This window comes from Pseudochaenichthys georgianus, chromosome 16 (assembly GCF_902827115.2).
Source record: "Pseudochaenichthys georgianus chromosome 16, fPseGeo1.2, whole genome shotgun sequence".
Lineage (NCBI taxonomy): Eukaryota > Metazoa > Chordata > Actinopteri > Perciformes > Channichthyidae > Pseudochaenichthys > Pseudochaenichthys georgianus.
In genome coordinates, this window is record NC_047518.2 from 41,262,890 (window position 1) to 41,276,703 (window position 13,814).

The following is a 13,814-nucleotide window of genomic DNA, read 5'->3' on the forward strand; positions in this document are numbered from 1 at the left end:
GCACCAACCTTTTGATTATTTGGTATTTATATTTCTCCAAAAATCCAAGCCAAAGAATCTCAATAACTGTAACACATATCAGATTGTTAATAACGTAAGCAAATGTCTAAAATGGCAGCAACCAAAACCAGCAAATAATAGTGAAAAAACGGATTATTTTGATAATAGCTAAACTAAGACATGTTTCAATGGCTGGATTGATTCAGTGAAACCACCTGTTTTGTAATGCCCCAATATATTCGGTTTTTTGCTGACAATTTAGCTTTTATATCAAACTTCTTCACTTGAAATGTTCCAGAGAGTTTATCATGTCATTATATGTGTTCTTCAGGGTATCTCTGGAGAAGAGGGGCCTCCAGGGAAGGACGGTCTTTTAGGGGAGAGGGTAAGATGACATTCAGTGTCTGTGTTGTTGGACTGGAGGAGCGTATGGTACCATACAGCTGCGTGTACTAACCACTGGTGTGTGTGTGTGTGTGTGTGTGTGTGTGTGTGTGTGTGTGTGTGTGTGTGTGTGTGTGTGTGTGTGTGTGTGTGTGTGTGTGTGTGTGTGTGTGTGTGTGTGTGTGTGTGTGTGTGTGTGTGTGTGTGTGTGTGTGTGTGTGTGTGTGTGTGTGTGTGTGTGTGTGTGTGTGTGTGTGTGTTTTCAGGGAGATCGGGGTAATCTTGGTCAAGAGGGTCTGGCAGGAGTTGGTGGGTCTCCAGGAACCGAGGGTCCTGTGGGAATGACAGGCGGTCCTGGACAAAGAGGCGACAACGTGAGTTTCAAAAACACAAGTGAACTACTTAGAATCTAATATGCCACTCAGGGGTGTTGCGATATACACGTACTGATAACAACCACAATATTTTAAAACATGTTAATAAAACGCATACTGTATGATAATATTGTTTAAATAATCCAGCGTTAATAAATGTTTTAGAACAGTTGGAGACTCTCTCTTCATGTCCCTAGAAAAGAATAGGTTACCAGAAAGTTAAACATTTGTCGGATTAATTAGTTTTTGCTATACATATCCTTATCGTACAAATATGGTGTAGGGAAACTCTGATAGGGTGGCAGCCCCAATGCTACGTGTGTAAAATACATATAAAAAGCTCTGGTGTTCCGATCACATTTGCAAAGTGGGCTCTGTCATGTTGGTTTGTTTGTTTTGAGTTCAGGGTGGCAGAGGACCCCCTGGATCCCAAGGAGCAGCTGGAATACGGGGAAAAGTGGTAAGCAAGACATGAGAATCTACCAAGAAAACATACATTTTAAACCCTGTGTTAAACCTTCTATTGACAATTGTGATCATGTGTCTGGGTTAAGGGCCCTCAAGGACCACAGGGGGAGAAAGGAGTTACCGGACTTCATGGAGAGAGGGGACAGAAAGGACACAGAGGCTTCACCGGGCTCGATGGTTTGCCAGGAACAACTGTAAGCAACATGTTTATCATGAAGGCAACCTCAGATCATGTTCATCTGGAGGCTCGCCTTCTTAAACTCGAGCCACAAGGGGGCAGTATAGAACCTCTGACGAGGTTCACCTTAACCGTATCAGAACACCGAGAGAATGTTCTAGCCAACATGTTAGCTTGTGTACATAAGACATGCCACTGTCTACATGTCGTCGTCGTCATCATCATCATCATCATCATCATCATCATCATCATCATCATCATCATCATCATCATCATCATCATCATCAGCCATTTCACCTGTGATGATATGTCCCAGATACTGACAGCAAACAGACAGCAGATACTTAGTGTTACAGCAAACAGACAGCAGATACTTAGTGTACAGCAAACAGACAGCAGATACTTAGTGTTACAGCAAACAGACAGCAGATACTTAGTGTTACAGCAAACAGACAGCAGATACTTAGTGTTACAGCAAACAGACAGCGGGTACTTAGTGTTACAGCAAACAGACAGCAGATACTTAGTGTTACAGCAAACAGACAGCAGGTACTTAGTGTTACAGCAAACAGACAGTAGGTACTTAGGCTGCGGCCCCACGAGGACGAAAACGGCTAAACGCATAGGATTAACGCAAACGCAATCGCAAACGGCTTCCGTCCACATGCAATAATTATCTGGATAGTGTCTGCCCACACGAGACCGCTCCGTTTAGCTCCAACCGCTGGAGAAGCTGCAGTACATATGCCAAGCCTGTACGTGGCGCTGTAACTTCCTCCACAAAAGCAGCGAAGAAGCATGGTTGTCATGGTTGCCCTTCTGTTTATTCTCCGCGGTGGGGGCCGAGGGAACCGGGCAGAGTTTTTCGCCAGTCAGCGTGTATTACAGTTGAAATCTTCCGGACACAATTATAAAAGTGCCGGTCAAAGGTCTTCTTTGTTATTTATTGAGCTTTAAAACAAATGAATAACGACTCTATATAATATAATGATAAAATACACGGAGCCTCTCTTTTTCCTCCCTCTCTTCAGACAGCGTCAGTGTCTGTCTCATGCAGCAGCTCATCCAGTAATCAGTGACCCGGCCGACAGTAAAAATAAACATTGTTATAACTAGTTTAGGGAGTTTGAGAGGTAATTAAAATAGCTAAGGGTGATGATCTGACTTGAAGTGTGTGTTTTGCTGCAGCGGGAGGAGCTGCAGGGGAGCAGAGCTGCGTGTCTCCGTCCTGTCAGATTAGACTTCACTCGCGAGAGAAAGATAAGTAATCTGAATTCAGGGTGCAGTTTACTTTGACGCGGGGGTGAGCAGCAGAGGCGGGGAGAGGCGGGGCTATTGCCTCATCATTATTGCTGTAGATGTTGCACAAACAACTGTAGCATGGCCAATAGCGTCCGGAGCACGATAGCAACTCTGCGATCCGCCATTGTTGTTGTTGTTGTTGGTGGCGAAACACTTCAGCACTGGCGCGGGGTAAGCGGAGGTGAGCAGAAGAGGTGGGGAGAGGCGGGGCTATTGCGCAATCACTATCAGTGATCTGAAAATGTCCGTATAGGGCGCACACATGAGAGGCTTCTCAATACTCAAATTTCCCCTCCTCGACTCCCCTCCTCGATACTTAGACCCGCCCACAGGAGATGCGAGCGGAGGACCGAGGAGGGGAACCGAGGAGAGAGGAGGGGAAGCAGCAGACGTTTAAAGAAATGAGAACTCCTCTCCTCTGAGCGGTCATATTAAAGCGACGTCCGTTCATTATTACGTGGCAACAGCTGCATCAGCTGTCGAGTGTTTTGTCATATTTTATAATCTCTGTTAGATCAGCTGAACATTGTTCCCCCACATATGTACTTTGAATTCATTGAGAGTGCGGTATAATGAGACAATAACAGGCTACAGATGCAGACACACACACACAAATATATTTATATAAATATATGCAATTTAAAGTATGAGAGCACTCTCATAATAATGTAACACAATCAGAGACTGGATATATCCCCCCCCTCTCTCTGGTCGCTGAAATGGGGAATTGAAATTACGGGCCAAAAGTTGTATTTGCAAGTATTAAAAGTAAGCAGAGGACACCAAACCAACTGAGACCTGTCTGTCCGCCGCATCTGCGCACTGTACAACACACACCGACACACTGTACAACACGCACCTACACTGTACCACACACACCTACAGCTCCTAACGCATAATCAGGCTACAGCCGTTGTGTATTTTATTATGTGAAGGACTAAATGGTCTTAGAAAAATATCGACTCTTTGTATATATCTACTAAACTAAAGCAAATAAAGAGAGTAGGTCTGTTATACTGAGTGATATATATTTTACACACTGCTCTGCTTTCTGCACGGGCCTCACAGCTGTTCTCACTGTAAACATCACGTTGCGATGAGAGCAGTTTCTAAAATAATATCCAGGGGATGCATGCAGAGCTGTCATTGGCTGAGATAAGTCCGGCCGTGCGTCACGCCTCCACCGTTCCCGGAAATGCATCCGCGGAGGAGCCGTGGAGGAACCATCAGTGTATCCTCGGTTATAGCTCCTCCAGAGAGCCTCCTCGACGCTCGATCCTCGGTCCTCGGTGTGCATTTAGAGAAATGAGACGTCCTTCAAAATGGCGCGCTGAAATTCATTTCCGGGTCACTACCGGAGGACCGAGGAGTCGAGGAGTTGAGGAGGGGAAATTTGAGTATTGAGAAGCCTCTATGGAGCCGTTTGACCCCCCAGAGAGCTGCGTATGCCTTTCTATCCACCTTGGGACCCGTTGTCGTTTCCTCAGTCGTTTAGTGCCATATTCGGTCGTCCTCGTGGGGCCGAACGGTCTATATGACACTAAACAGTAACGCAAACGACCGAATTCGTCCTCGTGGGGCCGCAGCCTTAGTGTTACAGCAAACAGACAGCAGGTACTTAGTGTTACAGCAACAGACAGCAGTACTTAGTGTTACAGCAAACAGACAGCAGGTACTTAGTGTTACAGCAAACAGACAGCATACTTAGTGTTACAGCAAACAGACAGAGGTACTTAGTGTTACAGCAACAGACAGCAGATACTAAGTGTAACAGCAAACAGACAGCAGTACTTAGTGTTACAGCAAACAGACAGCAGATACTTAGTGTTACAGCAAACAGACAGCAGGTACTTAGTGTTACAGCAAACAGACAGCAGGTACTTAGTGTTACAGCAAACAGACAGCAGATACTTAGTGTTACAGCAAACAGACAGCGGGTACTTAGTGTTACAGCAAACAGACAGCAGATACTTAGTGTTACAGCAAACAGACAGCAGATACTTAGTGTTACAGCAAACAGACAGCGGGTACTTAGTGTTACAGCAAACAGACAGCAGGTACTTAGTGTTACAGCAAACAGACAGTGGATACTTAGTGTTACAGCAAACAGACAGCAGATACTTAGTGTTACAGCAAACAGACAGCAGATACTTAGTGTTACAGCAAACAGACAGCGGATACTTAGTGTTACAGCAAACAGACAGCGGATACTTAGTGTTACAGCAAACAGACAGCAGATACTTAGTGTTACAGCAAACAGACAGCGGATACTTAGTGTTACAGCAACCAGACAGCAGATACTTAGTGTTACAGCAAACAGACAGCAGGTACTTAGTGTTACAGCAAACAGACAGCAGATACTTAGTGTTACAGCAAACAGACAGCAGATACTTAGTGTTACAGCAAACAGACAGCAGGTACTTAGTGTTACAGCAAACAGACAGCAGATACTTAGTGTTACAGCAAACAGACAGCAGATACTTAGTGTTACAGCAAACAGACAGCAGGTACTTAGTGTTACAGCAAACAGACAGTAGGTACTTAGTGTTACAGCAACCAGACAGCATATACTTAGTGTTACAGCAAACAGACAGCAGATACTTAGTGTTACAGCAAACAGACAGCAGGTACTTAGTGTTACAGCAAACAGACAGCAGATACTTAGTGTTACAGCAAACAGACAGCAGATACTTAGTGTTACAGCAAACAGACAGCAGGTACTTAGTGTTACAGCAAACAGACAGCAGATACTTAGTGTTACAGCAAACAGACAGCAGGTACTTAGTGTTACAGCAAACAGACAGTAGGTACTTAGTGTTACAGCAAACAGACAGCAGATACTTAGTGTTACAGCAAACAGACAGCAGATACTTAGTGTTACAGCAAACAGACAGCAGATACTTAGTGTTACAGCAAACAGACAGCAGGTACTTAGTGTTACAGCAAACAGACAGCAGATACAGTACTTAGTGTTACAGCAAACAGACAGCAGATACTTAGTGTTACAGCAAACAGGTAGACTGGTAGACTGTTGGAAAACCAAGGTTCTTATCCCCTGTTGCTCTGCAGATCATTACAGCGCTCTTCTTAGCATTGTATTTAACATCACATTTAACACCATAATCAGAACATATATTTAGCAACTGTTGAAATCCAGCACTGCTAGGAGAAACAATAGCCAGATCATTGGCATACATAAGATGGTTTACAATCACATGACCAATCACACACCCTGTTTTACAGACACTTAATCATCTGATAGAGCAGTCATATAGATATTAAAAAGGCATGGTGAGAGGAGCCCCCCCTGGCGGACTCCATTACCAACACCAAATGGCGCCGAGACTGCATTCCCCCATTTGATTCGCATGCTCTGGTTGGCATACCAATAAGCCAGGATCCTAATTATACTGTTAGGCACACCTATTTGTCTCAATTTTAAAAACAGTTTTAACTCGGTCAAAAGCCTTCGAGGCATCAATGAACCAATCAGAACAGTGGAACTCTGTCTTCTATATGTTTCTACCATTTCCTTCAGAGCATAGATGCATAGCTCAGTACCATGCTTAGCCTTGAAGCCAAACTGGTTATCTGAGGTACATAAATGAGAACATAGTCTATCTAACAAAATGATTTCCAGGACTTTGGATAACACACTGGCTCGAGCTATTGGTCTTCAAACTTGTTTCCAGATGAGCTTTGAATCTCTTCAGTTCAAACTAAAGATTTCAGTTGATTACATTTCACTTTTTTGTTTCAGGGCGCTACAGGGGAGCCTGGATCCACGGGTGTTGTTGGACCCGCGGGGCCCAGGGTGGGTGTTTAATGGCACCATGCAGTTACATTTGCAATCAAGAGCAAGTGCAGGTCTCATTTGAAAGTGTTCAATTCTCTCTCTAGGGGCCTCCAGGAGTGTCAGGGCCTCCAGGAAAAGAAGGAAACATCGGACAGCCTGGACCAATGGGGGCTCCTGGAAGCAGAGGCTCCAGTGGAGAACTCGGGGCCCAGGTGACACATTTTCATATTCCACATATCAGCCTATTGGTATTATCTTTAGAGAGGTACAGTGAGGATAACGTTATGGTGTTAGTCAAAGATCAACATTTATTGGAGTGTTTTGACATTTAACATTTTCAGATTACTTCAATCTTATTCACTGATAGAGAAGATATGGCCCAAACATATTATGCATATAAAAGACTTTGTTTTCTTAGAATATTGTGGGAAAAAAACTTGCAACATGTAAGATCATAATAAAAGTAAATGTGATTAAACAGCAACGGGTTACAACAGTAAAGACAGCGGACAGTATAGTGCATTTTACTTAATATCTTACCTTCATATTTATCTGTCAGGGTCCTCCTGGTGATAGTGGACCTTCTGGCCTCCCAGGACCACCAGGGCCCCCCACCTCAGCTATGGAAGACCTCTTCGCTGCTCACTACGACTACGACGGGAAGGGTGGTGTTCCAGAAGCTCTGGAATTCGTGGAGGACGACGTGGCTGCCTTTGCCCCTCTCCTCCCAGAGATCAATAGAGACGAAGCCCTCCCCAATAAGAAGTCAGCCCTCCTGCGCGCAGACACCGGGGTCCAGGCCTCGCTGAAGACCCTTAGCGGACATCTGCAAAACCTTCGTAGTCCTGACGGCAGCGAGGGGAACCCTGCCAAAACCTGCCAGGACATCAAGCAGTGCTACCCCCAGAAGCCCAGCGGTGAGGGTCCCGTTTACTGCTTACATCATTTTGCATTCTTATTTTCAGTGTTGACCTGCAGTTGTGTTATACAAAACATTACGCCCATAATATTCACTGGGCTTTAAAATGGACACAAAGGGTGAGTTTTGTTTCCTAAATAGAGAATCAATCAGGATTAAGACGACAAATTTGAACAAAAAATATAAATAATAGTATATTTATCTTTTTGAGTAAAGCACGTGTGTTCCTATGCTTCACTATGTGTTAAATATAAACGCATGCATGACATCGATTTACTCTCCAATCTTTTCCTACCTATTTCTATTTCTTTTATTGATGCCATATATGTACTAAAACCTATATCTGTGACCTCGTGTGTCCTACAGGTGAGTACTGGATTGATCCAAATCAAGGAAGCACAAAGGATGCCATCAAGGTCTTCTGTAATATGGAAACTGGGGAAACCTGCATCTCTGCAAATCCTGCTGAGATTCCCCGCAAAGCCTGGTGGACCAAATCCAGTCCCAGCACCAACAAACCCGTCTGGTTTGGAGCTGACATCAGTGGAACCAGAGTAAGACATTAAGAGATGTGGTTTGTTGGTTTCATACCAAGCCTTATCAACTATACAAACCTTAAGTTGCCCTGGTTGTAATCATCAAATGTACATCTGATTTCAGTTCCGCTACGGAAATAACGAGCAGAAGCCCAACGTCGTGGCCGTTCAGCTGAAGCTGCTGCAGCTTTTGTCCAAAGAGTCTCACCAGAGCATCACCTACCACTGCAGGAACAGCGTGGCGTACAAAGACGAGAAGACCACCAACCTGAAGAAAGCTCTGGTCCTCCGAGGCTCCAACGGCCAGGAGCTGAGGGCGCAGGGAAACATCCGCCTCCGATACACCGTCACCGAGGACGGCTGCTCGGTAAGACATCCAGCGGCCATTACCCGGTATACGATTGGAAATGCGGCGATAGCCTGAAATGATGGCAGCACGGATTGAGATCATCTGTCCAAGTCTGTCTTTTCACTTCTTGGAACAGTTCAGCCATCATGAATCCAAAGTTTGAAGCTGCCCACAGACATAAAAATGAATATTCACAAAACACGCCGTGGTGTTCCCAAATGGAGAAAGCTAGCTAACATTGAAATGAACAGAATGTTTTACTGCAGATTGATATACCTGCACGTGGTCTATTGAAAAACAGAAGACTGCTGAATATCCAAATCGACCAATCAGAATGTATTTAACTAAGCCTTGTAATAACGTAGAATTACTAGATGCAATGTATTCTGATTGCAAGAAGCCTTCCACTGATATCACCTGTCTTTCTTTTCCCTCAGAAATCAAACGGGCAGTGGGGGAAGACAGTGATCGAGTTCAGGACTCTAACTGCTGCCCGCCTGCCCGTCGTGGACGTGGCCCCCATGGACATAGGAAAGCCTGATCAGGAGTTCGGCCTGGACATCGGCCCTGTGTGTTTCTCATAAAACAACACAAGATGGACAGAAATAGGCTTTTTCTAGAGGAGTAACGTTACCAGAAAATGAAAGAATAAGGACTTGTCTTTCTGTGAGCGAACACGTCGATGAAGGGTAGCTTCTTGTACACATGGCTGCGTTTCCCAAAAGCCATTAAAGGTCAGTGTACTCACTCTATGACCGACAGGAAGCTGACGTAATGTATTCACCTTGTGAACACTAGTACTAGAGAGCACCAGTACTACAGGGAAATGCATTTGAGATGACAAGGGAAGTCTAAACAAAACAAGATGTTATTGAATTGTACATAAACTGGAAAAAACAGCCAAGAATATTAAAGACATGTTTAAAGCAGAATGCATAAGTGTTTATAGCAAAAATAAAAGCGTTCAAACCTTATTCATTTGGCTTTTTTCCAGTAAGTGCACACCGGAGGTCTGAAAAGGGAAAGAGTTAACAAAGAAGTGACTGTAGTTATTAATTTTAATAGTATAAACAATGAGCAACATGTTTGAACCTAATTTATTAAGTTCTGTGCAGGAACCTATTACACTTTAAACCTTCATATTTCATTATAACATTTCAACTGTAAATGACTGTAAATGACAAATGATTTGTTTGTTGTTGACTATGGATGTGGAATAAATGTATGTATTTGGAATGACTGGAAGACCTTCCCAGCACAACCAAAGCCAGAAAAGTTGAATAAACATTTGTTTCCCCGTAAAGAAGAAGAACATTTCGCTTTAAATGAACTCAGAAATGACAGAAATATAACCGTTTGACCACAAGAGGGCGACAAAGCTTTTGTTTACAGTGATCGGCCATCCCAGGAGAGAAATAACAACCATCAAGAAGGACACTAGTACATTTGTCTCATGAAACATTCAAACAAATTGACTTACATTTTGATAACATTTAAACTGCAACCACCCTCATTTAAAACAAGTACACACTAGGCGCTTAAAAAGGTGTCTTGGCTGAATGCAGATGGGTGTGTGGTGAAATGAGAAGGGAGCCAAAGAGAGAGAAGGCGTTCTTACAGGAAGAATGAAAGTCAAAGTTCAGGCAGCACATGTTCCTGGGTCGACCTCTCCTCTCTGCGCTCGCTGAAAGACGTGACACTCTCACCGTTTCCTGCAGCCTCGCTCCACATCTGTGAGCCGCTCATTTTTAGCCAGGGCCCGCTATTTTCCTTTTTAGCCTGAAACATTAGGAAAGATTGAAGTGGAGCAGGTTGAAGGAATCTGAACAGTGCTTTTCAATAAACCCCTCAGCACATTATGAACACACACAGAAAACTGTTTGAAATTCAGACCTTAACCACCCTTTTCACTGGAAGTCCATTTCAATGATTTCAATATGAGGTGACTGCAGAATGTCACGGCGAAGATGAACCATACTGCTGTTATTTTATACTATTCATCATTTAAGGGTAATTCATGCATTCGTGTCACTTTTAAGGTCAGACTACCAACACACAAAATCTTTATCTTTAATGATTTTGTCATCCTTAATTTGTATTCGCCTATTAATAATGCCACCGTGTGACTTATGTTGCTTTTTTACATCAAACAATATACATAAGAGACTGCAGCCATCTTAGTTTGGTCACTGGTTTTGCAAATGATTTGTCACAAGACGAAGAATGCACACATTTTCTAGGGACGTGACCAGTTAGATAAGACCAGAACCCTCTATCTCCCCTCACTTTCTAGCATGTCAAACGTGAAATCTGTTTGAAAGCCTGATGGAGTTTGATTCAGCGTTAGTCAACGTGATGTGATTCTGCTTCACACAAACGTTGACCGTTGGAGTCTACGACCCCGATACGATTTGGCAGCGACGCCCAGATCCTGGCTGGGTGTCTCTTGTTCGCCGAGGAGCCTCCATGAGATTTCCCAGCTACTCCTTTCCTTCCTGTGCCCCCTCCAACCCCACCTCACTGACGCCCCTCCAAACACTTAAAGAATCATGAGAAAGGATCCCACTAGAGGCCTGCAAGGGCTGAAAGCATGGAATTATGGGAAAGTATTAAGATTCACCTTTTATTAAAGTAAGCAGTGCATTGTGGGAGTGTGTTGTCAAATTCTCAAGAATGCATAGCCACTTGCATGTGAAATGATTTGTATTTTTTCTACAAATGTCCATATCCAAAAGTTAAATTAAATCAGATTTCCACACACTAATTTGCACTTCAAATGGGTGAACACATTCACATGCACACATTCTTACACACACCCCTCCTCATAAGGGAAGTGGGCCGTTTTAACATCCCACCTTTCCCAGATCCTGGGAGGAGCATGTGGCAGGGGGGGGGGGGGGGAGAACAATGGCAGGAAACTGGGAGAGGAGCGAGAGTTCCTGTTGGCATCAGGCTGCTGAAGACGAGAGCAGAGCCCCCCCCCCCCCCCCTGCGCGGTAGGAACTGGGCTCTTTAACACTGTTATAAGTTTATTGTTGGAGAAGGGTGTAAGGGCGGGATGTTTTAGATGTCCTGGAAAAAGAAAAGAAAGGAGAATACTTACAGTTCCCTATGGCTATCTGGTCACTTTCACACCTGGCCTTGTGGATAATAAGTATATGTATTATACCTAATACACCCACATCAAACAAAGGAATACATTTTAAAATACTTTATTAAAACTTAAATTGATATGTGTTTGCCGACTTTTTTCCCACCGGCACAGTGCACACCAGAAATGATCCTGTAATATGAGACACTTTAAAAGATCAAATCAGTTCTTTAAATGTTAATAATTTATTTAAACTATTTCTGATTGGTTTGTTAATAATAATGTTGCAAACAAGTGAGATCTGGAAGGGTTATGCAGCCCAAACAATAAAAAATGATGCTAACATAGAAGACACATCTCTGATGACATCAAACAGATTTCTGTTTCTTTCAATATGAATGCATCTTGAAAGGTGGTGTCATCTGGCCCACAGCTGCCAGAAAGAAAAAGAAAGAACACTAAACCCATGGCCAGGTCTGTGGAATTGAACCAGCCACCCGATGAATTCTTCTGATCATGACGCCCCTCCAGAAACACCACAGCAATGAAGCTACCAGACGTCCAAGTGTTGACATCACTCGGATCAGTCCTGACCCCGCCGCGGCGCTCTGACGGGGCCGTGCAGCGAGCGGCAGACTTTCTGCGGTCCCACCCAGACCCGGGTCACATCACACAGCCGGGCCACATTGCTCACCCTAACCCCTGTATACGCCCTCCACACCCTCCACCATGGCCAAGAACTCCTTCCATTGTTCTCCAGAGTGAGACATCCCCATGCTCAAGTGGCCTCATCACGCTCTGTGTGTGGCAGAGCATTGTTTTCTGAAATGTAAATGTTTGAATTAAAGGGATTTACTGGAAAGTGTAGTCATTGTTCCTTCGAAAGGGATCTGTGTTTCCTCAGCTAACTTTATGATTAACTAATAAAGCTTTAATGCTAATCTTCTTATTTTTTTGTAAGCGATGTAGAGCACTTCCCATAAATCTCCATTTAATCAAAGTATTGATGTATTGACCTTCTCTCACGTATGATCTGTTTCTGAAGGGTTTACTGGATGTTCTTTGGCTCTTTGCATTCCAAGAATACCACTTTTGCTGTTGCTGGAAAGGCATTAAAAGGTGTTTGGTAAGATGCTTTATTATAACGTGCACGGAAAGGTCCTTTGAAAGTCCCAACATCTAATCTTAACCCCATATTTATGCTGTATAATTTGTTTTTAGTCTTTAATGAAGTCCGTATAAATACACTGATTTGTACCTTCTGTTCTGCAACCCAAGCAGAAAGTGTGAAATTGAAATGTTTAACACTGTCACACAAAAACTAAACCCTTGTGTATATTTCTGCTTTTGGGACAGACTGAGCTCCTCAGGAATGGTGCATGTAACATTGAGTCACTTTTTGTTGGATACTCAAGGGAAGATTACTCTTAAAGCAAATTGATTTACGCGGGTGTTTTCTACAATTTCGTGTGCAGCTTTGGTGTGGGTTTGTCTACATGTTCATGTGGCTCCATTCAGTCCTTTCCTGTGGAAATGTTCCTGAGAAATACCTAGAATTCTGCATGATGGAAATACATCCAAAACATCGGCTAAAGGCTTTAGGATTCAGTGGATGCATGCGGAAGTGAAAGCAGTAAACAAGTTAGTCATGAGACTGAGGAAGTGTTTGCTACCAGCACGCAAGAGCCGACAGACCAACAGTTCAATGGCAATTTATTCTTAGAAACAGGAAGCCTGCAATACATCCACTGCTCTGATTTCCACTGAGGTAAATAAAAAGGGGGGTGGCACTGGTGTTGTGATAGGTAAACAACAGAAACATCTTGAGATCTGTTACATGTGGATTTCTATCGTTCTAAAGGAAGCGTGTGCCTTTAGAAACTACTCAGGTCACCATCTTTCATATATGGTGTTACAGGATGCATGTTAAAAGTTGTATTGTAAAAATGACACATGTTAGTGTTAGCACACGGGATCCTTTGGGACTGAGATCATGAAAAGCATGCAATATAGCTTGTAAATATCCCCGACAGTGACAAACCCTCACACACATGCTTTTGATCATCGTGGCTCCGCAGACAGACACAATGAAAGTGGCACGCTAAGTGCTTTTGCAGTGTCTCTTTTGCATTTGATAAACGGTGCAGTGAAAGAATACATATAGCCCTTTTCCTCTGGGACTTCCTAATTGCACCATGGTCACATAAAGGATGCTGGACGAGGAACAGACAGCAGCACGCCCTGCTTTGTCTGGAAACAATATTCATTTGAGTGGGTAACGTTTTCTAAGGTCACACAAGGAAATCCCGCCTCAATTAAATGATGTGGGAGAGAAAACAGTTAGATCTTTTATTTCATTTGTCTACGAAGACATTAAGGGAGGAAAAACAAAGGCAGTGACTCTTTGTTTCTGAATC

General features: G+C 43.5%; 1 protein-coding gene across 1 annotated transcript in view; it reads left to right on the forward strand.

Annotated features, from left to right (window-relative positions):
• The window catches only part of col5a2b (collagen, type V, alpha 2b), a 31,378-nt gene extending 21,824 nt beyond the window's left edge, over positions 1 to 9,554 (forward strand). Inside the window, exons 46-55 of the mRNA XM_034101738.2 lie at positions 332 to 385; positions 651 to 758; positions 1,165 to 1,218; positions 1,313 to 1,420; positions 6,467 to 6,520; positions 6,607 to 6,714; positions 7,062 to 7,419; positions 7,788 to 7,975; positions 8,082 to 8,324; positions 8,744 to 9,554. Of these exons, the coding sequence (XP_033957629.1) occupies positions 332 to 385; positions 651 to 758; positions 1,165 to 1,218; positions 1,313 to 1,420; positions 6,467 to 6,520; positions 6,607 to 6,714; positions 7,062 to 7,419; positions 7,788 to 7,975; positions 8,082 to 8,324; positions 8,744 to 8,890 (1,422 nt within the window). The 3' untranslated portion in view covers positions 8,891 to 9,554. The remainder of the gene's footprint in view (positions 1 to 331; positions 386 to 650; positions 759 to 1,164; positions 1,219 to 1,312; positions 1,421 to 6,466; positions 6,521 to 6,606; positions 6,715 to 7,061; positions 7,420 to 7,787; positions 7,976 to 8,081; positions 8,325 to 8,743) is intronic.
• The last annotated feature ends 4,260 nt before the right edge of the window (positions 9,555 to 13,814 follow it).